This window comes from Podarcis filfolensis (assembly GCF_964270895.1).
Source record: "Podarcis filfolensis genome assembly, chromosome: 3".
NCBI classification, from domain to species: domain Eukaryota; kingdom Metazoa; phylum Chordata; class Lepidosauria; order Squamata; family Lacertidae; genus Podarcis; species Podarcis filfolensis.
In genome coordinates, this window is record NC_139606.1 from 34,000,497 (window position 1) to 34,026,749 (window position 26,253).

Below are 26,253 nucleotides of genomic sequence, written 5' to 3' on the forward strand. Positions count from 1 at the left end.
GTGCTCACAACCATAGTTTTTCATATGCCATCTATTATTATTTTCAATTTATTACCTTTCCTGCAACATAAGGTCTCAGAGCAGGTTAAAACTATTTAAATTACAATATTAGTTTAAAACAATCTAGATAAATTAAATGGGAATGCCAGTTTCCTTGGTCAGGGTGGGTGTATACTAGAGAATTGTCTGCTTAGCACCGTGTCACGGCCCGTGTGATGGAAAAGAGTAGATAAAAGATTATCATCCTAAGTAAGTATAGCTGCCTGCCTACACTAATTGAAAATAAATGAAGCTAAAAGTTCTTGGATGAAGTAATTGCACCATTTACATTTTCACTGAACGAGCTACTAGGCACCATTTTTTGCTTTTCAACATCCCTTGATACTTTTTAACATCCTACCAATTTTTACAAGAAGCATTTGGTTTGAACCTTAGATGCTGGCATCCCATGCAATCCAGGGAAACCTGGAAGTCCACGTTCACCCTAGAAAAAGGAGGTAAAAGGAACCATGAGACAAGATAAGGAAAAGAGCAGAAGAATATAAGCCACCCAAAGGCACCACACCTTGAGCAAGAAGAGGACCTTTGCTCCATTGAATTCAGTGGGTAGAGAATTGCAGCCTGAATCTGGTAGCAACCAGAGATGTATGCAAATTCTCCTCTTAAAATCCTCTTTTCCATTTGTGGATATAGAAATTGAAGGGATCATTTCACTAAACTTCACTGAGGAAGAAGTTCTCCCAACAGTTGCTCCCACTCATTGGGTTAAGGAAATGAGCTTCAACTCAGGAAACCTGACTTCAAGTTTCAGTTCAGACATGAATTTTACAGGTGCTATTGAGCTAAATCATAATGGCAGCCTACCTCACATGGAATGAAGAATTTCAGCATCTGATTTAAAGGCTCATGGCACACCTAGAAGCACTATATTTAGGAAGGAGCTCAAACACTCATGGGTTCCCTCATTTGCCCCAAATGTTAGGAGACATTCCCAAGTATACCTCTTCACTATGCATGTTGAGTTCCCTTTAACATTATAGAGAATCATGTGATCATTGGGAGCTCTATGTGCACACTGAAGAGCTCATTGGAATTTGGTTCAGTCAATGATTTTTTACATACTTCTGTAGATGAACAAGAACTATATAAAAGGATGGTTAGAAGGATTCCATGTCACACAAAAGTATGCTACATTTCCAGGAAAAAGACATGTCAGAAAGTTGAAGCATCTGAATTTTCCACACATGTAGAATTACGTTTATAAAAAAGAGCTGAAATCTAGCCAATAAAATCACACCCACTTTGGCATGAGTGCAGCTACACCCAGAAGCCTCACACACCAAGATCGTAACTTTTTAGTACGCCAAGCTTTTAGAAACATTGCTTACTAATTAAATGCATTCAAAAATACATCTAAGCATACAGATGTAATGAAAGTTCCATGTGTGATTGGCTGAATATCCTGTGAACCCATGGAAATTTGGAACATAGGAAAAAACCAAAGCAAATCAAGCAAGGGTGGAAGATGGAACTGATTTGAAAAGAAATGCAGAATAATTTTTTAGCAAACGCATAATTCTTCCAGAAGTATTATTATCTACACAAAGGCATATATGAATAGTCATGTAAGTAGTTATAATGTGGCAGCTGTAAGTTCATCTTTGGAACATTCTAAATATATAGTTCTTCATAAAGGTGTTGTGTTAATGTACAGAAACTACAGCTATCAAAACTTGGCTTACCTTTGCCCCATCTGCCCCAGCTTCACCTTTCACACCTGGAAGGCCTCGTGGCCCCTAGTAAGGAACAATTACATATTACTAATGTTATTTATAGTTATAATTCATTTAACCTCTTTATAAGGACTTCACTTTAGAACTATGAAAAGATGCCGTGAACTTACTTGAATCCCTGGGGATCCTGGAATCCCTGGAGTCCCTGTTACTCCTTGGTAGCCCTAAGAAGAGAAACCCAAACATTACACCAAAGTGTACTTTAAAAGCAATACTTCTGCAGTTCAGATGTAAAACCCGTTGCAACTGGATTAAGCGCTTAGGACTTGAGTGGGCCAAGCTTGCTGACAATACTAAAGCATTCAGTTGTTAAAATACAAAGAGATTGCAAAGAGCTTCAAAATGACCTCTCCAAATTTTGTAAATGAGTAGTAAAATGGCAAATGGAATGCAGTGCAAAACTATGATTGTTGTGGGGGGGGGGGATCTGAATTTCACATCTACATTCATGGAGTCTGAACTGGAGGTGACAGATCAAGAACAAGACCTTGGGGTTGTTGTGGTAAATAGCTCAATGAAGATGTTAAGCCAGTATGAGGCAGCAGCTGTGAAAAAGGCAAATTCCATGCTACGGATGATTAGGAAATAGAAAATAAAACTGCCAATATTACAATACCATACAAGTCTATTACATGACTGCATTTGGAATACTGTGTACAGTTCTGGCCCCCTCACCTCAAAGAGTTGCCCATCCCCACTGTAGAAACTGTGGCAACACTGGTGTAGAAGGCTGCCACAAATATCTCTTTGGTGACCAAACTTATTATTACCAATTATCTGTAGCAAATTTTCATTCATATCTTAATTAGTATACAGAACATGCCACAATCCATACTTAATTCATCCTTGCAGCAGCTGTTTGTAATTGTATGTATATGGCATTATTGGTCTCATTTTTCCAGAGAAATAAGGAGCGTTAATGGATTTGCCAAAGGCATTTCAGTAGCTTCATGGTCACTGAATGTACAAACCTGCAGTGCAAGCCTAACTATCTCTCCTCAAAAGCAAGTCCCATTGCAGAATGCCTGGTTTAAATCATTATTTCAACTGTTTAATTGATTGTATTTTATTTCTTGTAATGGCTTCGGCTACTCAAATAATCAATATTCGTACAAGTCCCAATGAATTCAATATACTTACTCCTAAGTAAATGTGGGGTTAGAACTGCAGTCTTGATGTTTTTGCTACTGCTATCAGAACCTGTTTTGAAAATGGTTTGTTGTTCACTACTATCCTTTGGAAACCGATGAATATTGTCAAGAAAATAAGTTATAACAGGCCAGTGACAGAAATGTCCACATTAAACAAATAAGCAAACAAACAACAGCCAACCACACAGATCAAGCATTAGACATAAGAGCTCCATTCACCATGTGGTCCAAAATGTCTGACAAGACAGAAAAGATCTAGCTTAAAAATGGCTGGTAATCCCTTTCAGTTTTCAACCTAAAGCAGCCTGTGGCCACTCCTGATTTTGAATTCCAACTTCCATCAGTCCCAGCCAGCATGGTCAGTGGTAAGGGATCATGGGTGTTATACTCTGGCGGCATCTGAAAAGCCACAGTTACCCCACCCCTGACCAAAACAAAGGGTCACCACCACCACCTGTCCAAGCTTGACCTGTACAAGTAAAGATCACATGGTGCCACAGAGACCAGGTACTGGTTAATGCCTATAATTCTTGCAACAAAATGTAGGAAAGCCATACCCAATACTAACTAATTTAATGAAGATGTAGAGGGCCATCATTCTCTAAACAAATTCCTTGCTTGTAAAATTTGTGGAAGGAATGCCTCCATAAGGCACTTGAGGAATTCTCTTTGGGCTATCTCAGACAGCATCTAAGTGGGAGCCTAAAACGCAGCCAATAGTGGTGTGCTAAGATGGGCCATATGTACAGAAGACAATGAAGATAAGATGAGGGTTTTTTTGTTTGTTTTTTTAAGCCTTAAAATGGTGTTAATGTATCTGGCTTTTATACAAAGTACACAGTGTGAAGAAGATTCCTCTTTAGGTCCTTAACAGGGAGAGAAGCACAAAATTGTTGGACAGAAAGTCAGTAACAATATCCTGCAGCTCTTTGTTCAAGGAAATGCTGGCACCACCAGAAGAAAAAAAAGTACTTTATTAGGTGAGACATTTGATATTCTTTTAAGAAGGTCAGCAACAATGCTTCACGTGTAGAGTCTGCATCTGGATATCTCAGTAAAGCTAGCTCTGCCAGGTCAGTTTTAAGTTGCACAGCACTTAACTGGACACTATGAAGGAAGAATAAATATTATAATAAAATTCCAGAAAAGGATGCAATATGGGATGTTGGTGCACATCTCTTCCGGAGGACAAATTCTTCTCATTTTCCCCCTTCAGTTTGGATACCTTATTTTCCAGTAGGCATGTCAAGAATAATTTCCCCTGTGCTTCCTCCATATAAGAGCAGCAACAGAATATACTGGTTTTGTATTTTTTAAAAACAAAAATACTGTCCTCTTTTTCCAGTGACCATATCACACTTTCTATCTGACATACTTAAGCAAGCTGTGGAATAGGAAACAGGTTTGCTATAGCAAGGAACCTAAGCAGGACCGACCAATCAATCAATCAATCAGTCAATGAAACTCTCATTTATATTGAAACGCCTAACATATTTTTATGCTGACAGTACTATTCTGATAAATAAATAAGGCAAATTAGTTTATTTACAACATTTACACCTGACCTTTAAAGTATATGACTTTCAAGATAGCCTTAATTTTAGATGAAAAGCTAATGTGTGTTAGAAATGTAAGGAAAAGGAAGGTACTTTTTACCACATGTGGTGGTCCTGTAGAAAAGTAAAAGACTTCTGGGAAATGATATACAGTATAATGAATTGAAAAAGTTGTTTAAGATAACTTTCCCTAAAAAGCTTTTTACTTGGACTAACAGGGGTTGGAAAACCTAGGGACCTAAAAACGTTATTTATGTATGCGACAACAGCCACAAGGATGTTGCTGGCCCTGAATTGGAAACAGGAGAAGATACCAACAAAAGAAGAATGGATAATTAAGATGATGGACTATGCCGAAATGGCAAAGATGACCGCGAAGATCAGAGATCAGCATGAGAAAAAGTTTGAGCAGGAATGGAAGAGATTTATAGATTATAAAAGACCACTGTAAATATATTAAAGTGTTAGCAGGTTTGATATAACATTTATGTAATCTAATAATTGGAAATTAAGATGAACAAGAGGGAAAAACAAAGAGTTTTGAGATAAAATGAGATGCAAGAAATTTTGTGGGAGAAGATTAGAATCCAGGGGAGGGGAGGGGGGAAGTCTACGTTGTTTGTTTGTTTTTTGTTCTTGATTGGAAAGACATTGAATTTATGAATTATTGTGATTATAAAATTTGAAAATAATATATATATATATATATTTTAAAAATTAGATGAAAAAAATAAGTACTTCCTATTTCTGCCATTTAAAAAAAAAATCACTTTAATTTCTACATTCAATCACTGCAAAACCAATGGTCATAATCGTAATATAATTATGCACAATTCAGTGAAACAGAGCCAAATCAGATATATCAGGCAATTCCCTAATCAAATCTCCTGTGGGAGGTTTTTTAGGTGGGGGGGGGGAGTTAGACTGGGATTTCATTGCTTAGTCCTACCCCCATTTCCAGTACCATTTCCTTGATTCAAACTGCACATAGTTAAGGTATGGCATTCACTTCCAAACAGTGGGTGACAGCAGCCAACTCAGATGACTTTAAACAGGGACAAATCCACTAAGGCTAAGGCTATTAATGGCAACTGGTCGTGACAGCTATCTGCTGATTCCAGGGACAGGGACACCATGTTACTCGGGAACAACACTGAAAAATGACCTGCTTTGAGGGCTTCCCAAAAACATATGGTTGACCACAATGGAAAATAAGCTGCTGGAATAGACAGACTTTTGGTATGAGATCCAGCATATATTTTGCTTTTGCTTATATTCTTGGCTACTGACATGGGAAATCAATGTACACAAGAAAAGGAATGCACAGTTGAGTCCACGTGATGTCCTGAGTTCCAAATTACCAAAATCTGAGTACATGTTTACACACTATACATTTTCCCCTCCACACCAGTCTTCTCCACACAGACTCTCACATTGGGAATTGCTGCTGATTACATCCATGGTTTGCCAGTCACATGTCTCTCTGAGCATACATTACCCATGGAAAGTTAGGTCTGCATGCATGAAAATAAAATGACTCTAATTCAGTGGAATATTCCATCATATTTAAAGTTTTATGGCACATGGCCTGTATACTTTTATTAGAACTTCTGTAAAGCCTCATCAGGAGAGGCATCTAACATCATACAGCTTAAGGGTAGGGGGATTTTTCTGGCTACATTTTAGTCCTTTCATATAGCCCTTTCTATTCTGGCTATGTGATCTACTCAGACGAGTGATCTGTGTTTTACAGCCCCAATTATTCAAAAAATAGTAATACTTAAAAGTAAATTCCACTGAGTTCAGTGTGTGCTTGGGACTACAGCCTACGAGTCATGACTCATGGGATCATCGAGTTCATTGCGCCTAAGTTTGTTTAGGATTTCAGCCTACATGTAATGACTGACTCATAGAAAGGTCTGTTTAAAAAAAAAAAACACCCCCCAAAAAACCAGTTTACTGAAATCAGTGGAATCAACAGTGCAATCTTCTAACCATGTTTACTCAAAAGCACTGAGGTCAGTGGCACTTACACCCTAGTAAGTGAACATAATATTGCAGCCTGAAGTATAACTGTGTGGGCATGTGGCAATCTACTAAGCCTGGCAACACAAGCCTATGCTTGTACCGCTCTATAAGCAGATGTCAGTATCTTGTGCATGAACTTGCGCACAACCAGTACTACTGGCTCTCTTTTTCTCTACCTATGTAGCAAACGTCTCTGTGCAATTACAAACTACCTGAACTTTATTTATATTTTTTTTCCGGACTGTAGGGATTTGATTTTAAAATTAGCAAAGCACAGGATTTGAAAGGCTGCACTTCAGATGTTGCTTGGCTCTTCCACCATTAAACCATTTGCTGATTGAGAAGAGGTTCTTACCGTGCAGAATGCTGACCTGAACACACAACACAAACTTTCCAGTTCCTTTCTTAATCTTCAAGGGAGCTAGTGCATTATGTTGTGTTAAATGTTCATATTTGAAATAAGAGATATTGCATTGTCCAGTATTTTGCATTTTTTCCTCCTCTTTAAAAATGTGTATGGAGACTAAGATGGTATTAGAACTGGGCCCCAAACATGTGTACCAAATTTCACTCCAATATGTGTGTGTTGCAGGGGAGGGATCCAGTGGAATTATTGCACTGCAAACAAATTGACAAAAGCAGAAATTTGTATATGGAAAGTTGGCTGGGAAAGAGTGAAACGAAGACTTCACTCTCTTCAGCCTATCATGATCAAACACAAGCTAAGAAATCTAGGTTTGAACTTGACTTCAACTTCAGCAGTTACTCCCAACTAGAACCAGGAAACTCAGTGGTGGTACTTGTACCGGTGGAGCTCAGAGGATAGCCCCAAAATGGGGTGTTTCAAAGGTGTGGAGGGGCTGAGCCAGTCTAGGATCCCCAGCCAGTCTCACAGTCATCACAGGCCAGCATCAGGCTCAGTCCAGACTCCATTGCTATGCCAACCAGCAGCTATTGCAGTGATGAGCTTGATCATCCTGCCACCATCATCTTCTGCTGTGGCCACCATGAGCAGATGGGCTGTGGATGCAGTGGTGGTTCTGCAAAGCCCTGCAGTTGAGGAGGTAAGGATTGCAACCTCAGTCATCACTAACTTTAGGTAGAACAAGGCAATATTCGAGTGTTCTGACGTTTCCATTACTATTTCTTACTACCCTAACTTTCTATCATTTTTTCTAAAACTTTTCTACACTTGGGAAAACGACCAACTTGACATCTGAGGAAGATTATATATATATATATATCTGGCACATTACAAGACTACAAAAATGATTTATTTTTCCTCCATGGTTCATTATGCTATTATTTATATCAGTACTGGGAATATATGTCACAAGCTAGAATCAAATGCTACAGCAAAGATGTGGATTTCTCTTTTAAAAATGTAGGCTGTCACCACTGATAGCAGAAGGCTGTCTTATCACGTCTGAGATACAGTATTAAATTATGGTATTCTTTGTTAGCAGTATCTTTTCTCAGTTAGTGAGTGGGGAAAGAGACTGAATGGAAGTAGGTAGTTGCATACAGCAATGTATACCTGAAGGAGCGGCTCCACCCCCATCGTTCTTTCTGGACACTGAGGTCCAGTGCTGAGGACCTTCTGGCGGTTCCTTCGCTGCAAGAAGCCAAGTTACAGGGAACCAGGCAGAGGGCCTTCTTGGTAGTGGCACCCGCCCTGTGGAACACCCTCCCACCAGATGTCAAAGAGAAAAACAACTACCAGACTTTTAGAAGACATCTGAAGGCAGCCCTGTTTAGGGAAGTTTTTAATGTTTAATAGGTTATTGTATTTTAATATTCTATTGGAAGCCGCCCAGAGTGGCTGGGGAAACCCAGCCAGATGGGCGGGGTATAAATAATAAATTATTATTATTATGTTAGATCACGATTAATCATATAAAACCTAAAATATAGCTTATATTTGCTTGATCAAGAACACAACAATCCTGAGAAGTACAAAAAACTTGGTAACACAATGAAAAGGGGAGTTGTACAAATCCAAACCTGCTGCAAGCAGCTTGTTTTGTTGTGGAAAATTACATTTCCTTCCTGGTATAGTGGCCAGATAAATCCAATTGCAAAAGGAGAAGCCTACATAAAATAGATAGGAAAGCGTGTTCTCACTAAAGGAGAGCACGTGTTGCGGATGGGGCCTAGCAAGACACCCCATAGTTGCCAGGCAGTATAAGATAGAGGGGCCTGGCAAGGATTGGCTGTTTGAGTTGCTGGGATAAAATTGATGTTGCCAATTTGGGGGTGGGAACAGGCTATTTAAACAAGGTTCACAGCAAGCTGCTTTCTCTTTCAATGTGGGAACCGGATCACATGGAGCACTTGGACTGTCTGGAGGACAGTGATGCAATCTTCTCATTGTCTGGTTACATTTCTTTATTTCCCCCTTCTTTTAATCCTCTTTAGCCCCTTAAATAATTTAATTCCCCTTTTTCCTATTCGATTTCCCACCCCATCCCTTACCCTGCCCTGTTGGAAGATTCTCCCTGTATCTGTGGCTTGCCTTTCCCAATAGGGAGAGAGTCCCCGTTAGGGGCTTTCTTTCGCAAAAAAGGTTTCCCCCATTTCTCCTGTTGTAAATTGTGGGGCTAGTCAGGGCTGTTCCCAGCTTAGCTGGAATCACTTTCGTTTATAGTATCCCCGAAGGTTGGCTTTATTTGAGTGTGTGCAGCGCTGTTGGCCAAATTTTAATCTAGCCTTGGGCGGGAGCACTATTTTGAGTTCCTTTAATATTGCTATGAGACTAAGATTCTCAAGAGCAGAGGCAGGGAGGCCTATTTGGCCTGCACATAACTTCCAAGCCTAAGTCTGCTACAGGTAGCAGTTAATTTTTAAGTCTCTGACCTCTCTATAAGAATGTACCTGCTTGCAGGCTCAGTTGCTGCTAATGTATATCTGAGGCAGACAGGGTGGCAGAGGCTCTCTGTGCCTCCAATGTCTATGAGCACTCTGTATATGCTCTTGAACTATGCTGTTTCTGAACAAGTTTATTTTCACTAAGTTTGTTTTGCCCTGATAGTGGCGACTGCCATTTTAGAGACGAGCCATTGTGGGTTAGTGGCTAAAGAGTAGGACTAGGACCTGGAGACAGGGTTCATATCCCCCTCTTAGCCATTGTTATAACAAAACAAAACAAATTGCTCCTTTTGGGCTATTCTCTTGCTGGGTAGTTCGGCCCATTTGTGATAAAAGAACTTTGGGTTTCTTGAAGGGGTGCTTCCCTCTAAAAGGGCAAGCAGGGGTACTGGACAAGCTGTGGGCTACCTCAACTCTGCTATTTCACTGGAAACATTTATGCCTGGCCTAGCATGTGATCCTAGGGCTTTGCCCTAGAATTTGATGGCCTGGAAGCGTTTCCGGCCTGAATAGTGTCCCCATGTGGTCCATGAAGCATTGGTTTCACCGGTTCCTTACATTGTTTAGTTTTTGCGGACTATGACAGGGCTTTTGCAGATGCCTCAAGAGCTTGCCTCTCCTGCAGGGAATGACTTGTGGACGCCCCAGGTGCCTTCTTCCAGAAGGAAGCATTTTTGAAGGCTGCAATCCAGGAGGAGGGCAAAGAGGAGCAGGGATGATGATTCAGACATCACCTTGGACCTCTACAGGGGTCAGGGTGAGGCTGTCCTGGGTCTTTAGGGATCATCCTGGATAGCTCAGCTGGTCAGCGCATAGTGCCGGTAATGCCTAGGTTGCAGGATTGGTCCCTATATGGGACAGCTGCATGCTCCCCCATTGCTCTACCTGGACACTTAGGTCCAGTGTCGAGGGTCTTTTGGTGGTTCCCTCACTGCGAGGGATGTAACAGGCGCCACGTTTGCAATATGCAAGCGGGAGAAAGCACCTTTGCGTGCCCACATTGCAGTTTGCTCTGTGCGTTGCAGGGCACAGCGCTGCACGGGCTGCATTTGCATTGCATTGCATGAGAGATTTGCATTTGCATTGCACGGAGGTTGTGTGCATTGTATGGAGGGTGTGTGTGCATTGCACAGAGTGTAGTTGCATTGCACGGAGTGTGTTGTTGCATTGCACGGAGTGTGGGTGTGGGCGCATTGCAAGGAGTGTGTAGTTGCATTGCACAGAGTGTGTGTGCATTGCACAGAGTGTGTGTGCATTGCACGGAGGGTGTAGTTGCATTGCACAGAGTGTGTTTTTTGCATTGCACAGAGTGTATGTGCATTGCACAGAGTGTGTAGTTGCATTGAATGGAGGGTGTGCAGTGCACAGAGTGTGTTGTTGCATTGCACAGAGTGTGTTGTTGCATTGCACAGAGTGTGTGGGTGTGGGCGCATTGCATGGAGTGTGTAGTTGCATTGCACAGAGTGTGTGTGCATTGCACGGAGGGTGTAGTTGCATTGCACAGAGTGTCTTTTTTGCATTGCACAGAGTGTGTTTTTTGCATTGCACAGAGTGTGTGTGCATTGCACGGAGTGTGTAGTTGCATTGAATGGAGGGTGTGCAGTGCACAGAGTGTGTAATTGCATTGCACGGAGTGTGTAGTTGCATTGCACGGAGTGTGTAGTTGCATTGCACGGAGTGTGTAGTTGCATTGAACGGAGTCTGTAGTTCCATTGCACGGAGCGTGTAGTTGCATTGCATGGAGTGTAGTTGCATTGCACGGAGGGTAGTTGCATTGCACAGAGTGCGTTTTTGCATTGCACGGAGTGTGTAGTTGCATTGAACGGAGTGTGTAGTTGCATTGCATGGAGTGTGTAGTTGTGTTGCACAGAGTGTGTGTCTGAAAAGGAAGCTGGCTCGTCAGCAGCTTTGTCGGGACTTCTTTAGGGGTTCTGGCCAGCGTCGGCCCTGTAAATTTACGTATTATGATGGCAGCACAAGATGCCCCCTGCCCAAGCAGGGGCTGGAAGCTGGCAAGCAATACCTCAATACCTTTTGCCCATATTCCCATTTTATTTAGGGATCCAGATGGATATCGTTTGCTAAAACATACCACTTGCCTATGGAGAAGCTGTCTGCCTTGAAGGAAGTTATTTTGTAATACTTCCTCTGTAGCAAGTGATGCTTCATCAGATCCGATCTTGCTGGGTCACTTAATTAATCTTGCATGCAGAGTGGTTGCCCCAGGCCGCCCCTTCCCTTTCCACTAGGCCAGGCTGCCTGCGGCCTGAGGTCCCCTTACCTTTCTCATACATGCAATGGGATCTCATGCAATGGTTGCAATTCCTAAATGTATGCAATAGTAGTTGGCCATGGCAGGATACCTGGAACTTGCACAGGGATTTTCAGGTTCATGCTGATGCTGCTGGATCTTTGCCCTTTGGTTTTTTATTTCAGGGGCTGCTGGTGTGCAAAGCCATGGCCTCAAGCCCGGTATGGTGAGGCAATCATGTGACCTAACTTTTCTTGAGTTTTCCCCATTGTAGTAGCAGTTCACATGTGGCCCGAGGAGTTCAGTGAACATCAGATCTGCTTTTGGTCTGATAACCAGGTAGTGGTGAGCGTCTTGGCAAAACAGTCCTCACGCTCCAGCAGAGTCTCCGCCCCTCCGCTCACACTTTTGAGCTGCGCCGCTTAAGGTTTAATATTGTGCTTTCTGCTCTCCTGATTACGGGATCCTCTAATGATGTCACTGACACTCTATCCCATTTTCAGATGGAGTGCTTCGGATCCTGGGCTCCAGACACTCAGCTACTGCCAGACTTTTCCAGACCACCTGTGGCATTTTGATAACAATTAGTAATTACAGAGAGCAGCAGCTTCCATTTCCCTTTCTGCTTTTAGCTCTTATGGGAAGGCCTGGTTGGATTTCTTAGCCTTAAGCTGGCAGTCCTTGGCCATTCAGATGAACTGGCCCCCATCCTCTGAGCAGATCCTGCAGTATTTGGTCCACCTGCTGCAGATTGGGCATGCTGTTATAACTATAAGAATTCAGTCCGCTGCAATGTCTGTTATACTGAAGCTTTAATTTTCAGAGACCCTTGTATAAAGTTTGTAGTGCGCAGGGCCTTGGAAGGTTGGAATAGGCTCCGACCTCATAGGACAGTGGGCAGGAAGTCGGTCAATTTTACCTATGCAGTATCTGCAACAAGCTAAAGCTTATCTGCTGGTAAAAGATCAAGGCGAGATTCCTTTCAGTATTCCATTGCATTTTGGTGCACTGAGGGTTGGGGAAATGGTTGTTGGAGCCAGCACGGGGCTGAGAGTCTGGAGGCTTATTGCTTCAGGACTTTTCCTTATCTGCTTTGGAGCTTGTCATTAGAGTTGGGAACTCTAAAACAGACTTAGAGGGCAGGAGTGCCACAATCAGGCTTCCCGTTACAGGTGAGGAGGGCCCTTGCCCAGTTATGGATACCAGAAATATTTGGCTTTTCATTCCCCTGGGGGCTGGCCCGCTCCTAGTGCATGAAAATGGGTTCCTGTTAGCCAGGCATCAATGTGCTTACGTCGTGCACCAGTTATTACGGCCTGCGGCTTGCCTACCGCTGAACACGCCTCATTCCTTCTGAATAGGGCTGCTGCAAAGGCTGCACACTGGGGGCCTGTCAGCAGACAGGATTGTGAATACGGGTCATTGGAAGTCTGACGCTGACAAGGGTTATATCAGGAAGTGTCACAATGATGTCTGTGCTGATGCTTGTCTGTTATTTCCTTTTTTCATAGGAGCAGCTGGGCGCACTTGGGCCATAGCATACACTCGGCTGGCAAGCGCGCTGACGAGTCTGGACTGGGGCGCCATCTCAGTCTTCCTGCCCATGTGAACATATACTGGATGTCCAGATGGGGAATGCTTTGGGAGGAGATCCTTCCTTTGGTGCGGTCAAGTGTGACCTGTGCAGGTCCTCCCGCAGTGCTGGTGGTACAGCTAGGCGAGAATGATTTGCCGTCTTCCTCCAGCATAAGTTTGCATTCCTGCATGCAAGAGGGCTTGGTTCGAGTTGATGGCAGCTCTCCCTGGACTCAAAATAGTTTAAGGCATTGGTTCAAGGTGATCTGGAGGGGGGGTTGGAGCACCTGTCCCCTCCAATGTGCAAAGATATTCCATTAAAGGAATCCAAGGATTTGCCATGCTTTTGTCAACCCCTTTCGAGGGGTAGGGCCACGCAAGAGTCCCTGGGAGCATTTGGGGTGAGCTTGAGTCTGATTCTGGTTCATTGCTCCCCAACGATGTTTGCTTGTACTGACGATATGGTGGGGCCCAGTCGTCAGTGCTGCCCTGCTGAGGTCAGGTGCAGCTAGTCGGGAACCAATGCCTAAACAAACTACCACCGAGCAGGCCAGAAAGCATGTTAATATGGCGGTGGAAAATAAAATAAAATAAATAAAGTAAATAAAATAAAATAACAAATAAAATAAAATAGGTCCTTGGTTTAGGTGGCTCTGTGATATTGCACCCTGCTGTTTTCTTCAAGGCTGTTGCCCTCTTTAGGGCAGATGGGGTGCATCTTTCCCCTATGGGGTACAACACCTGGCTGGATGCGGTTGCTTTGGGATTCATTGCTCCCCCACAATGTTTGCTTGTACTGACGATATGGTGGGGCCCAGTCGTCAGTGCTGCCCTGCTGAGGTCAGGTGCAGCTAGTCGGGAACCAATGCCTAGGCAAACTACCACCGAAGAAGCCGGAAAGCATGTTAATAAGGCAGTGGAAAATAAAATAAAATAAAATAAAATAAAATAAAATAAAATAAAATAAAATAAAATAAAATAAATAATAAAGTAAAATAAAATAGGTCCTTGCTTCAGGTGGTTCCGTGATTTTGCACCCTGTGATTACCTTCAAGGCTGCTGCCCCCTTTAGGGTACATCTTTCCCCTATAGGGAACGACACCTGGTTGGCTACGGTTGCTTTGGGATTGAAGGAAGGGTTGCATTTGTGAGTGGTTTGGCGGTGAGCTAAGGCTCTGTGGCGGTTAGGCATTGGTTTAAATTGGTTGGTGGAGGGGTATGGATTGGCTGTGCCTGCCCCTCCAATGCTGCTGCTGCATGGGAATTCTGTTAAAGGAATTCAGGGGCTTACCATCCTCTCGTCCAAACCCTTGGTGCAGGGTGCGGGCCGCGTAAGCTCCTGGGAGCATGCGGGGAGAAGCTGAGGGTCTGTGTCGCAGCTCCAGTTATCCCTGATCTTGTTCCTCCACACTGTCTTTCGGTGGTGCCCGGAAGTCAGTTCTGTCCCCAGGCGGGGGGACAGATAGTCATAACCAATGCCTAAGCAACCACTCACAATTTGTATGTTTAATAAAGTTGTGGCCAAAACTATGCCAAAAACCTTAAACAAAAATTTATGAGTGATGTGTGAGTTATTGGGGTAGGGGTGTTTTGGGGGACCTCAGCACGCAAAGCGTGTTCTCACTAAAGGAGAGCACGTGTTGCGGATGGGGCCTAGCAAGACACCCCATAGTTGCCAGGCAGTATAAGATAGAGGGGCCTGGCAAGGATTGGCTGTTTGAGTTGCTGGGATAAAATTGATGTTGCCAATTTGGGGGTGGGAACAGGCTATTTAAACAAGGTTCACAGCAAGCTGCTTTCTCTTTCAATGTGGGAACCGGATCGCCCGCCCGCCCTCCCTTTTGGGCTTGTGCTTTGACCTTGCTATGCCTATCATGGGGTCGTCCGTCTTGGTGCGGGGGCCTGGTAGGAATTTTTCCATTTGGCTGATTAGTGTGTGCCATTTGGTTTTTGCCTACTGCGTAGCAAATCGTCACAACTTGTAAGGTTGGCGGTTAGGCATTGGTTTAAATTGGTTGGTGGAGGGGTATGGATTGGCTGTGCCTGCCCCTCCAATGCTGCTGCTGCATGGGAATTCTGTTAAAGGAATTCAGGGGCTTACCATCCTCTCGTCCAAACCCTTGGTGCAGGTCTATTTGCATAAGTGCAATGAAATTGTTCACAATGCCCACATTTGGATGTCATGCTAATCCACATTTTAGTGCACTGAGCTGCAGGATTAGGTACTTACCTCTCCAGGACAACAAGAGACCACTGAAAACCAGATACAACGCATTGTGGAAAGCCTGGACAATGTTCTTCTTACAGTATATGGTACAGAGAAGACATCAAAATTGGCAACACCCAAGTTTCTCTAGAGAGTGCACTGAATTCATGTACAGGGTATCACAACCAAAAAAGCTCTTTTGCTGGTCACCACCTGCCTAACTCCTAAAGGAAAAGAAAACTCAAAGGATGGCCTCCGTTCAATAATATACTACCTACACATCATCTATCTCATGTGTTAGTCAGGTATACGTGGCCAGATGTTAGCTAGCTGGCACAGCTCCACTCATGTACAGTGGAGGGCTACAATGCTCTGTTTTGTTTTGTTTTTTGTTGTTGTTGTTGTTTCCAATTACCCTTGCTTGTGTGGTCATAATTATCAAGGGATTACTTGATAATTAACTAAGAAAGGGATTCCTGCAAACAGTAAGAAATAATTTGTGCTACATTAGAAGTTGCTTCTTCTTTTTGTCCTAGAGCATTTTAGCATTTTGTTGAAATGGTAGATTTATAATTTATCTGAAGAGTTCAAAATGAACCCATGAAAAGAGTTCTTTAAATTGCTCCCAGGTTCTGCAACTAGGAGTTCTCTTTGAACATGGCTCCAGTATTGCTTATTGAAATTATTGGACTCTTCCCTAATATAATCTTCCAGTATGTGGAAAGAAGTGTATTTTTGGTATTACTGCTCTTCATACTAGCATTGTGTCAGCATCCAAAGGGAACCACCACAATAATCTCAACCATCTGTTATACCTACGAACATGGCCAAAATGTAACTAAGCAACCAAAATAAGAAATTTGGACATTTTATAAAGTGCAACATGAAGTTCTCCAAGTAATTGGCAATGTTCCTCAGATTTACAGAGTTTCCAGCAAGGATTTGTTTAAGATTTTCCATACAGAGCTGATACAGAAAACCAAATATACAACCACCACCATCAAAAGACTCCTTACCAGAAATAGAATGTGAAATGCAAAAAATAAAAAAATCACAGGCCTCATACATTCTGGGCAAGAACCGAATGCCTTAAGTGGCATTAACAATAATAAAGGCCACGTTGCTTAACTTGGAGCTCATTTTCTTGAGATTTCTGGAAACCTTCTAAAGGCCCATAAGAATTAAAACCAAATTCTTTGAATTCATTATTACCAAAGTCAAAAGGAGATGAATGGTTTTGGGAAAAGACCCAAACTTCTGCTTCAACATTTTAATTTGCCCTTACTTTAATTGCCTGGTAAAGTAACTGAACTCATTTGAACCTTTTAAAGCCTCCTTTCTAACACTTTCACGGCACAGTACTATAAATGTCTATTCCCGAAGTTATGTGCAGAGAAGCTTATTCCCAGGGTGAGTATGGGCACTGCAGACTTATTCGCAGTACTAATGATAACCATCCATCCACATTTTTGCAAGAACTAACAGGAACAAGATATTACATTTCTTATTTCTCTTTGGGTGGGATACAGTTACATATTGTTTTACCCCAAGGAGGAAGCCATTAGACTAGCTAGTGAGCAATTAGCTGCATTCCTCTTCCTTCTACTCTTTCTTAACAAAAATCAGCCATGTGAACGAGGGCTCGCTGCAGCTTGCTCTAGTAATGCTGATGTGAAGATATCACATGAGAACTGAGCGAGCACAGTATCCAGAACTCATTTTTTTTTTGTTTTTTAATGGCTGAAACTATTTTAAAGAAAAGACAAAACTAATCCTAACTTGCCATCATTTCAGTTTCTGAAACTTGGATTATATATCCATGTTGACATTCTATGCCCCTTCTGCAATAACAATTAACAATTTATGACGCCCGACTGTAAGATTAGAAATTGCTGCACAAAAAACCCAGTAAATTATAAATTTAAAGGAAAGGGTAGCACTGACATATTACTTCTGTGGCTTTTTCAATAAAAGGTATGGATCTTCCCTGAATCCTCCTTGACTGGGAATTCCAACTGTCACCCCTTACTCGTGATCCTGATGTTAATAATGAGCATTTGCCACCCTTAATAATGTTCTGATACAATTCTAATGTCAGTTTTGCATTAAAATTACTATAGATGACTAAGTTTTTAGTACTCACAGGCTTACCATCTCGACCAGGTTCTCCAGGATAGCCATGATTCCCAGGTTGTCCAGGATCCCCCTAGGGAGAAACCAAACATATTAGAACACAACAGAACTGAGAAGGTTGCAGCAACTAAATGCTGCACAATACCCCCGCCTCTAACAGATGATACTCAGAGTTTCAATCAACCTAAACAGGAGCCTTGTATTGGGCTCCTGAAAGGAAGGAGGTGGTTTCAGATGCGGACAAAGGGATGGAAGTGGGTGCCTTCCCCCCAGCTCTTCTGAAACCTTCACACACTGCCCTATAAAGTGGTAAAGGGCTCATGGTTCAGGGCTAGTTGTCAGCCTTGAAACTAAACTCTTTATTGCTTCCACAGGTGGAAGGAGTGGGTGTTTCCCCTGGGAAAGTTATAGAAAATACATCTTTTCCACTCCTGAAATCTTCTGAAATAACATGGAGAAGAAGAGTTTAGCATTATAGTACATATCCCCCTAACCCTTCCAGGGTTTATATATAAATATGGGGGAGGTTTCTGGAGAGTGTGAAGGGAAATATGTCCTTTTTCCTCTTCTCCTTCTGAAACCTCCTCATAAATAGTGCAGGGAGGAAAGGTTGTTTTGCCTCACTCTATTCTGACATAGTAAATTTTGACGCACAAATTTTCTGCTTTGTGTGAAGCTCACAACTCATAGATCTACAGCAGAATTGGTGTGGCCATCTTGCCTTCTCTGTGCATGTGTGTGTTTCCCCAAAGGGTTACTTCATCTAACATCAGCCACACATGCTTCTTCTGGAAAATGAAATAGCCCATTCATTTGCCTGGTGCAGCTTAGGCAGGAATAACCCCTAACCAACCACCTCCTACCTCCCTCTGTTGTTCATTCATGGAGGGCCAAGCTAATGTTAATTGTAGCTAATGTTAATTGTGTGGATTAAATTAATCACATTTTTTTCAAACTATTAATTACCACTGCAGAGGGGCCCAAGCAACAGAAAGACCACAGGATATGGGTAGGGGAAGTTTAACCCATCCCATTATGGCCCCAACACAAATCACCCCTGAAGGTGCTATTTACATTGGTGCCAATGGAGACTTCCCTGCTAATGTAAATATAAACTGGGGGTGGGGGTGGAATTGATCGGGACAATTGCAAGCTTGAGCCTCCCTGAGGCTGACATTTACATTTGTAAACATTTGCATGTTAACTGTACCCACATGACTAACACCATGTCTAATATTTCCCACAGGGGCCTTTCAGCCACAAGAGAACCTGATCGCATGTTGCCAAGTTGGGGTGCTTGGGTTGCAAGTGAATGCACCCATTTGCTGTTCATCTATATTTTGGCACTTCAGGAAATTATACTTTCAAAGTCATAAAAACTTGGAGGGAAGCCCAGAAATATTTCATGCAACAGTTGGTCTTTATAATACAGTCCTTAATCTCTCAGCGCAATACATTCAAACTGGTTGTGGTTCTGTTTTCACAAGATATGCACTTCTGCTTCATATTTAAGATGTTACAGACTTTTATAACATGCAAAACTACATAAGCATGTTCTGAAGAGAAGATGTTCAAGTGGAGACTCAGGGAGTTGGCTGAGTTGAGATCATTGTCTTCTAGAGTATTTGAGAGTGTCAGAACATCCATTACAAGAGAACACTGGGTGAAAAACTGAAGATGGTGGGATCTGCCAGGGGCCATGTCTTCAGCTACAACTGTGTGGTCCAAAACCTGGGCAAAGTTGCTTGGCCTTAATTTTGCAGCTGCATTAGGTCTTAGTACTATGCAGAAAACAAATAACGAGGTAATTGCTACATTCTAATCCAACATTAGTATAATAACCCATTACATTTTAAAGCTATACTTAAGATCTCTGTCTAGCTGACGATGGCCCAAATGAAGCATGCCTCAGTTCATTTTACAGTGGTACCTCTGGTTACGTACTTAATTCGTTCCAGAGGTCTGTTCTTAACCTGAAACTGTTCTTAACCTGAAGCACCACTTTAGCTAATGGGGCCTCCCGCTGCTGCTGCGCAATTTCTGTTCTCTTTTTTTTTTAAAAAAAAAATAATTTTTATTAACTGGCCAATCACATCAAATTAAATCACATCACATAAATTCCAAATTACAAAGCCAAATTTTTAAATTTTGTTGGGGGAACCCATACTTCAAGATCCAAAGGGGGATTCAGATCATTTTCTTATTACTGCGTTAATGTCCAAATCAGTCCCAATCAGTCCAAAGAAAATTCATAATTCTATTCAGTCTTATCTTGGTGTTTCCACATCATATCTTGTTCATATAATTTCTATTTTTCCTTTACGATCTCTTCTGTTAGTCTCTTAAGCCGATAAGCAAAATAATAATCCTGTGTGGATTTCCCGTTCCTCCACTAAGTCCAGATGGTTTCATATATCTCCTTCGTAGATAACATCGCTCTTCCCATCATAAATTTGGCATTTGTCCCTCTTAAGTCCCACCGAGACGTATGTAAACAACTCTATTTCTCTCTTTCTCCTCCCAGACCCAAGAGCTCCAACAATGCCTCCCAAAATGGCGACGGCATTTTTAACTGCGTCATTCCAAAACTCTTAGCTTTCCAGCTTCATCTTGAAACATTGCTTTGGTTCGAAAGTTTATCTCCACACAGCCTTAAATCCACAGCTTAAGTCCTTAGTTCCTGACTCATTTGGGGAGGGGATTCTTGTTAAATCACATAATTCTGTTCTCATCCTGAAGCAAAGTTCTTAACCCGAGGTATTATTTCTGGGTTAGCGGAGTCTGTACCCTGAAGCGTATGTAACCCGAGGTACCACTGTATTCTCCCACCTCCACTCCTAATACACACTTAGATTCCAGAAACTGTAACAAATTTTATTCTAGGGAAAGTCAATAAGCTGCCCCTCCAGATGTTGTAGAATGCCAGCTCCTAGTGGCGTAGCGTGGGTTGTCAGCACCCGGGGCAAGGCAAGTAATTTGCGCCCCCTAACCCGTGGATTTGCGCCCCTAACCCTAACCCCCAGATGTTGCGCCCGGTGCGGCCGGCCCCCCCTGCACCCCCCACGCTACGCCACTGCCAGCTCCAACCAAGCTCAGCCAGCATGGCCAATGGTCAAGGGTACATACACTCTCACCAACTGACCCCTAGCTAAGAGGAACTGATAGCAACAGTAACAGCTTCTTCTAAACAGCCATTCTCTTTCCCATTCTATTCTAACTTCTTTTTAACTTGACACTTATTGTTGTAATGATCTTATGTAAACAGATTTGTAAGGTCAACCTGAAAAGCAGTATATAAAACTGTAAACTAATAAATAATAAATGCAATTTTTGCTTTGGGCCTTTAAACTAGAAGGGGGCATACAAATAAGGCATTATCATCATAATTTGTGTTATGGCCACAGAGTTAAACATAACGAAAGCACCTATACATTATGAAAAGCTCCACTCACTTTGGGGCCTGGTGGTCCTTGTTTTCCTGGAGGGCATATACAAGGAGGTGGTGTAGATCCTACATCGCTTGGTCCATTCATGCACTACCAAAAACCAAAAACAATTTTCAATCGTGCACACCAAACCAACTTTATGCTTATTAACAACCTACTCCACAAAGTCCTTCACCCCTGAAATCCCTGCTGAAATCTACCATGTTGGCTTGACAGTGATTTCATGATACCAATGTATGATGAGGAAACCAGAGAGTGGCCCAGTTCACAGGTAATGCTAAGCCGAACTATTCCATAGTATGAACAAGCAAATGTTCAGGCTCCTGGAGAGGGGAATGTGACTGCTTTTCTCCTCCCTCACCATTTTGCTGCTGGAATAGCATGCCACCTGAACCTGGGCTCATGGTTTAGCTCTCTAAGTGCATATATTTTCTTAAATTTTAAGCATATTCCTTCTATGACAAAGCAGACTACATGAGAGAGATTCAACAATGTGAGAACTAAATGCCACTACCCATGTAAAAAATAGTTTAATTCTGAATGAAAGCATATAATTTGCATGCCAAATTCAGTCCAAAATGATTTAACACACACACCCCACAAAAAGGTCGCACATATTATTCACTGAGCACAGAAGCTGAAAATTGGGGGGGGGGGATGTTTACAAAAATATCCTCACTATCCCAGACAAACAGCATGCTCTTACCTGGTGATATATTAACAAAGGAAGCAAGGGGGGTGATACTAAATACTACCTTAAAGTCCATATGAATAGGCATGTTTTTGCCTACCTCTCCATTCTGGAATAAATAAATAAATAAAATCAGTTCAAGACTTTAGAAAGCCTGCAGAAATTGTTAAAATCAAAGCACATATAGTTGTAAAGGTAAAGGGACCCCTGATCGTTAGGTCCAGTCGTGACTGACTCTGGCGTTGCGGCGCTCATCTCGCTTTACTGCCCAAGGGAGCTGGCATACAGCTTCCGGGTCAGGTGGTCAGCATGACTAAGCCGCTTCTGGCAAACCAGAGCAGTGCACAGAAACACCATTTACCTTCCCGCTGGAGAGGTACCTATTTATCTACTTGCACTGCATGCTTTTAAACTGCTAGGTTGGCAGGAGCTGGGACACAGCATATGGGAGCTCACCCTGTTGAGGGGATTTGAACCACTGACCTTCTGATCGGCAAGCCCTAGGCTCTGTGGTTTAACCCACAGTACCACCCGCATCCCATATAGTTGTAGGTATGTGTAAATATGAACCTTTTAATTACACTATGTCGCATGTTACCAGTGTCTCCCTGGCATAGAGAGACTTCTGTAACAACCTCTAATGGTAAACCACAATTTCTCCAAAACACATTTTGCGGAAAATTCTGTCCTGAAGGAACTTGAAGACTGACAGATAGAAGAGTTTAAAAAAAAAATTAAAAAATCCTAGACAGATAACACAATCATAGCACAAGAGTTCTTTCTTTCTTTCTTTTTTCTTTGAGAGAGAGACAGAGAGAGAGAGAGAGAGAGAGAGAACACTCTTAATAGGAGAACTGTCCTCCCCACTATGATATGGGTTTGTTTGTTTATTATGAAAATGAAAAACAAGCTTTACCAAAAATAAATAAATCCTATCATACTCACAAATCCAGGGATCTCACAGGCTGTTTCTCGGTTATTTTGTTCTGGGTCACAGTAGATCCTTAACTTTTGGACATCAAACTATAACACGAAGATTATGAACTCATTAGATACCCATTTTTGATGCTTTTAATTAAAAACAACAGATTTCTGCAGAAATGGGGAGAACTGGATTTAAGAGTGGAAAAATGAGAAACAGATAGAATCGAAATTGACAGAACCCTCCATTCATACTCATGAGCACTCCAACCAAGTATCTTGAGCCTCAGATGGTCCAAGGGGAAATAACTCATTCTGTCTTACTCATACTGATTTACAGCACTATTTTACAAGTTACAAACATATAAAGGTCATTCATAATCAGAAATAACATCCATAATCTCTTGGAATATCTTATATTCTAAAGTCCATTTTATAACAGCTAAGGAATTACTTGTAAAAGGGCAGGTTATGCTTATATTTGTGTAGCAGAATGCAAACGTGGGCAGAAAGTGCTGAAAGTTCCTTAAAAACAGCTCAGACTCACACATTGGTAGTTTATGCATTTACTTATTGTACACCAAGTCCTCTGTAATGACACCAAGGTCAATGAATGCAAAAGGGAAACAGCTGCTTACAACTCTTATATTCCCCTTGTGCAAACAATTCACACTGGGTATTCTGTTCTTCAAAAACATTCAAGGCAAATACTGGTTTGGTCCTGACATCTCACTAAATAATGGTTTATGCTAACCATAGTTAAGAATCCACACCATGGTTTGAGCTACCAAACATACAGCAGGCTTATTGTTTGTTGATGTTCATCTGCTTTTGTTTTCCATCTGTTCACCCTTATTCACTAAACTTAATTGAACTTGTTCCAAATAATCATGCTTAGGATCAGGCTTAAATCTAAACATTGGGTAGGTGTAACTGCACTCCACAAATGTAGTATTCTGAGCATACATACCTGTACAGTCTCCTCCTTCCCAGAATATTTTCCAATTTGAGTTACTCCGCTGATATAGATCCCTAAAACAGGACGCAATGGCTTTATTTCAGTTTCTTGGTCATCTATATACAACGTAACATCTGCTTCTGTTACTAAGAGACGGATTTGATGCCAGCCTTCATCAAACAACATCTAGAAAAAAAGGAGAGAATTGTAAATATATATTCAACATTCATGTCCATAAATGTAAAGACATAAACTAATACAAGTTTCAAAACTTGCTACCACCAGTCTGAATTAAGGGCTCAACCACTAAAGTGCATTATCTACTATAACAACTTAAAGAAATGGCCTAATAATTATATCAGATTGGAAAAAAACCCAAAATTCTTTTTGGATTTTCCCATTATTACATGTAGGTGAGTTATAACCATGCCAAGCTTCATCTGTCCAGCTTGTGCTTCTCTAGAAGACAGCTAGGCATAACATTGATCTCCATCTTCTTTATAGAGATTACGTATCTATTTTTGTATTTCTATCATACTTTCCTATACCAAAGGCATAGAAAGGGGTGTATCTTTGGCGATCACTCATAGCCGAGTAAGATTGTCTTCCATAAACACGGTTTTAACAGTGAGTCCGTAAGTGAATAACAAAATAGAATAACAAAACAGAAGAGCAACCTCTGTGTGTGTTTGCTTGTGTAATACACATGCACACACACACACACACACACACACACACACTTTGCAGATGGCATCTATAAATCGATCTATATATAAACACTAATTGCTTAATTTGGTTTGTGTGGGAAAGACAAAGACACAGCTAGTACTGCACCATTTCAGATTACAGGTTTTCCCAAACAGTGCTACGATGGAATCACATTGTACAACATGAGCAGGGACGTGCCACCAAAAGGTGCTTTCTAGGTCTACTTCTTAAGTTTTCTAAAGGAACACAGGCCACATTTTATGTGGCATGCCGTTCAGACGTGACAAAGAGGAATGAACGTTTTGTCCTCAGAGATCCGTATTCAAGCACTAACTTCAAAAAATGAGAATCATCTCTGATGCTTTGTTATAACGAACAGTGAAACACTGGATCACTTCACGTCCAAAATCACAATATGGATAACAGATATATCAACACATGAGTGATGTCTTCTTTACCTTCACACGGGGTGCAGTAAAAGTAACAACCTGCGTATCATTTACTAGGCTTGTTGTAGTAAATGACAGCGTTCTGTCTTCTCCATTTACAGTAACAGCTATTTGTGGCCTTCCATCCAGGCTTAAAATCCTCCACAAATCCCATGTTTTTCTGACTTTAAACCTCTGAGTGGATACGAACACATATGATGGAGGAAGGCCTTCTGGAAAGACATTCCTAGAAAGCAATTTTTTAAAAAAATTAGCAGAACATACACTCTGAATTCCTAATTCTTAAACAATTATCTAGTCCATTATAAGGAAGTCTTATTTTAATTTAATATGATATAAACTTTTTAAAAAACAAAAAAAAAACATGTACCTTGTCAATTCTGACAAGTCAATACGTGAGGTTACTTCATAAGCTTTCGCATTGGTAGATGGAATCTGGATTCTCTTTTTCACCTTTTTCTTCACACCTAAACCTAGAAGTATATCAAATCCTTTTTCATCTCGTGATGCCACAGGAATTCTTGTTGGGCAAACTGATTCTGAAAAGCAACCAAAATACACACAATGTTTAATTCACGGATGTAGTAACCGACGTATAACTTTGAAAGCATAAGGTGCAATTTTATACCATTAGGCTGGTGTACAAGTACTGTAATTAAATTATTGTGTTGTTTGAACTGAGAGTCCAGCTCAAAGCATCCTTTGGAAAACTTAATAAGAAGCTCACCATTGACTTTAGTGTGCTACATAAATCAGAGATAATAAACCTATTTTCAACCTTCTAGGAAGCACCCCAGTGATGGGTGTGACACCAGTAGATGTAGACAGATACATACCACTCTCCATGCAAGGAAGATGTAGAATCACAGTTCAAGAGGACATTTCTAGCCAGCTAAAATCACAACAGGAGGGCACCCTGAGAGATCTGGGAGGTCTGGGAGGATGTGGCTTGGGTCGAGTCCTGTGGACCAGACAGAGGGGTGTGGAGGCTCATATTCAACCCTTCGACCTAAAGTTTCCCACCTCTGGCATAAATGTGAACTATGATCATATTTTTTCCTATGTGAAATATCAGGTCTTTTGGACTGCAATTGTCATTGACCATCCCTGTATAGTTTTGATGCTCAAAGGCATTTTATGTTTTTATATATGCAGCCACACATGTGGGCAGCTACCTGCACCACAACTATCTGAGAGAGGTTCTGTGTGAACATGCAAGGGGCCACCAACGTAGAGGGATATCAAGATAGTGCAACAGTTTGTTTCAGCAGGAGGCCAATTTGTGCTGGTGTGATTAAAATCTGTGAGCCACACGTTGCCAAATGGAGAATTCATCTTCTTGCACTGGGAGGGTGCAAGCATTAAACAGGCTAATCCTACACAATGCTGCCATGTTGTCACATAAACTGGTGCAGGTTAAAAGCAGAAAGCCACCTGCTTTAAAATTTAAATTAAGAGGGTGAAAGACATACTTTGCTGCTGTGAAGGGACTGAGAAACACAACGTCATTAAATTTGAA

At 41.7% G+C, this 26,253-nt stretch overlaps 1 protein-coding gene across 1 annotated transcript in view; it reads right to left on the reverse strand.

Moving 5' to 3' along the window:
• Positions 1 to 26,253, reverse strand: part of COL21A1 (collagen type XXI alpha 1 chain) — a 125,719-nt gene that overhangs the window by 39,488 nt on the left and 59,978 nt on the right. The window contains exons 4-13 of the mRNA XM_083607517.1: positions 25,105 to 25,273; positions 24,744 to 24,960; positions 23,590 to 23,763; positions 22,644 to 22,721; positions 21,799 to 21,807; positions 21,014 to 21,097; positions 17,572 to 17,634; positions 1,904 to 1,957; positions 1,743 to 1,796; positions 431 to 484 (exon numbers count right to left, since the gene is read on the reverse strand). Coding sequence (XP_083463643.1) covers positions 431 to 484; positions 1,743 to 1,796; positions 1,904 to 1,957; positions 17,572 to 17,634; positions 21,014 to 21,097; positions 21,799 to 21,807; positions 22,644 to 22,721; positions 23,590 to 23,763; positions 24,744 to 24,960; positions 25,105 to 25,273 — 956 coding nt within the window. The remainder of the gene's footprint in view (positions 1 to 430; positions 485 to 1,742; positions 1,797 to 1,903; positions 1,958 to 17,571; positions 17,635 to 21,013; positions 21,098 to 21,798; positions 21,808 to 22,643; positions 22,722 to 23,589; positions 23,764 to 24,743; positions 24,961 to 25,104; positions 25,274 to 26,253) is intronic.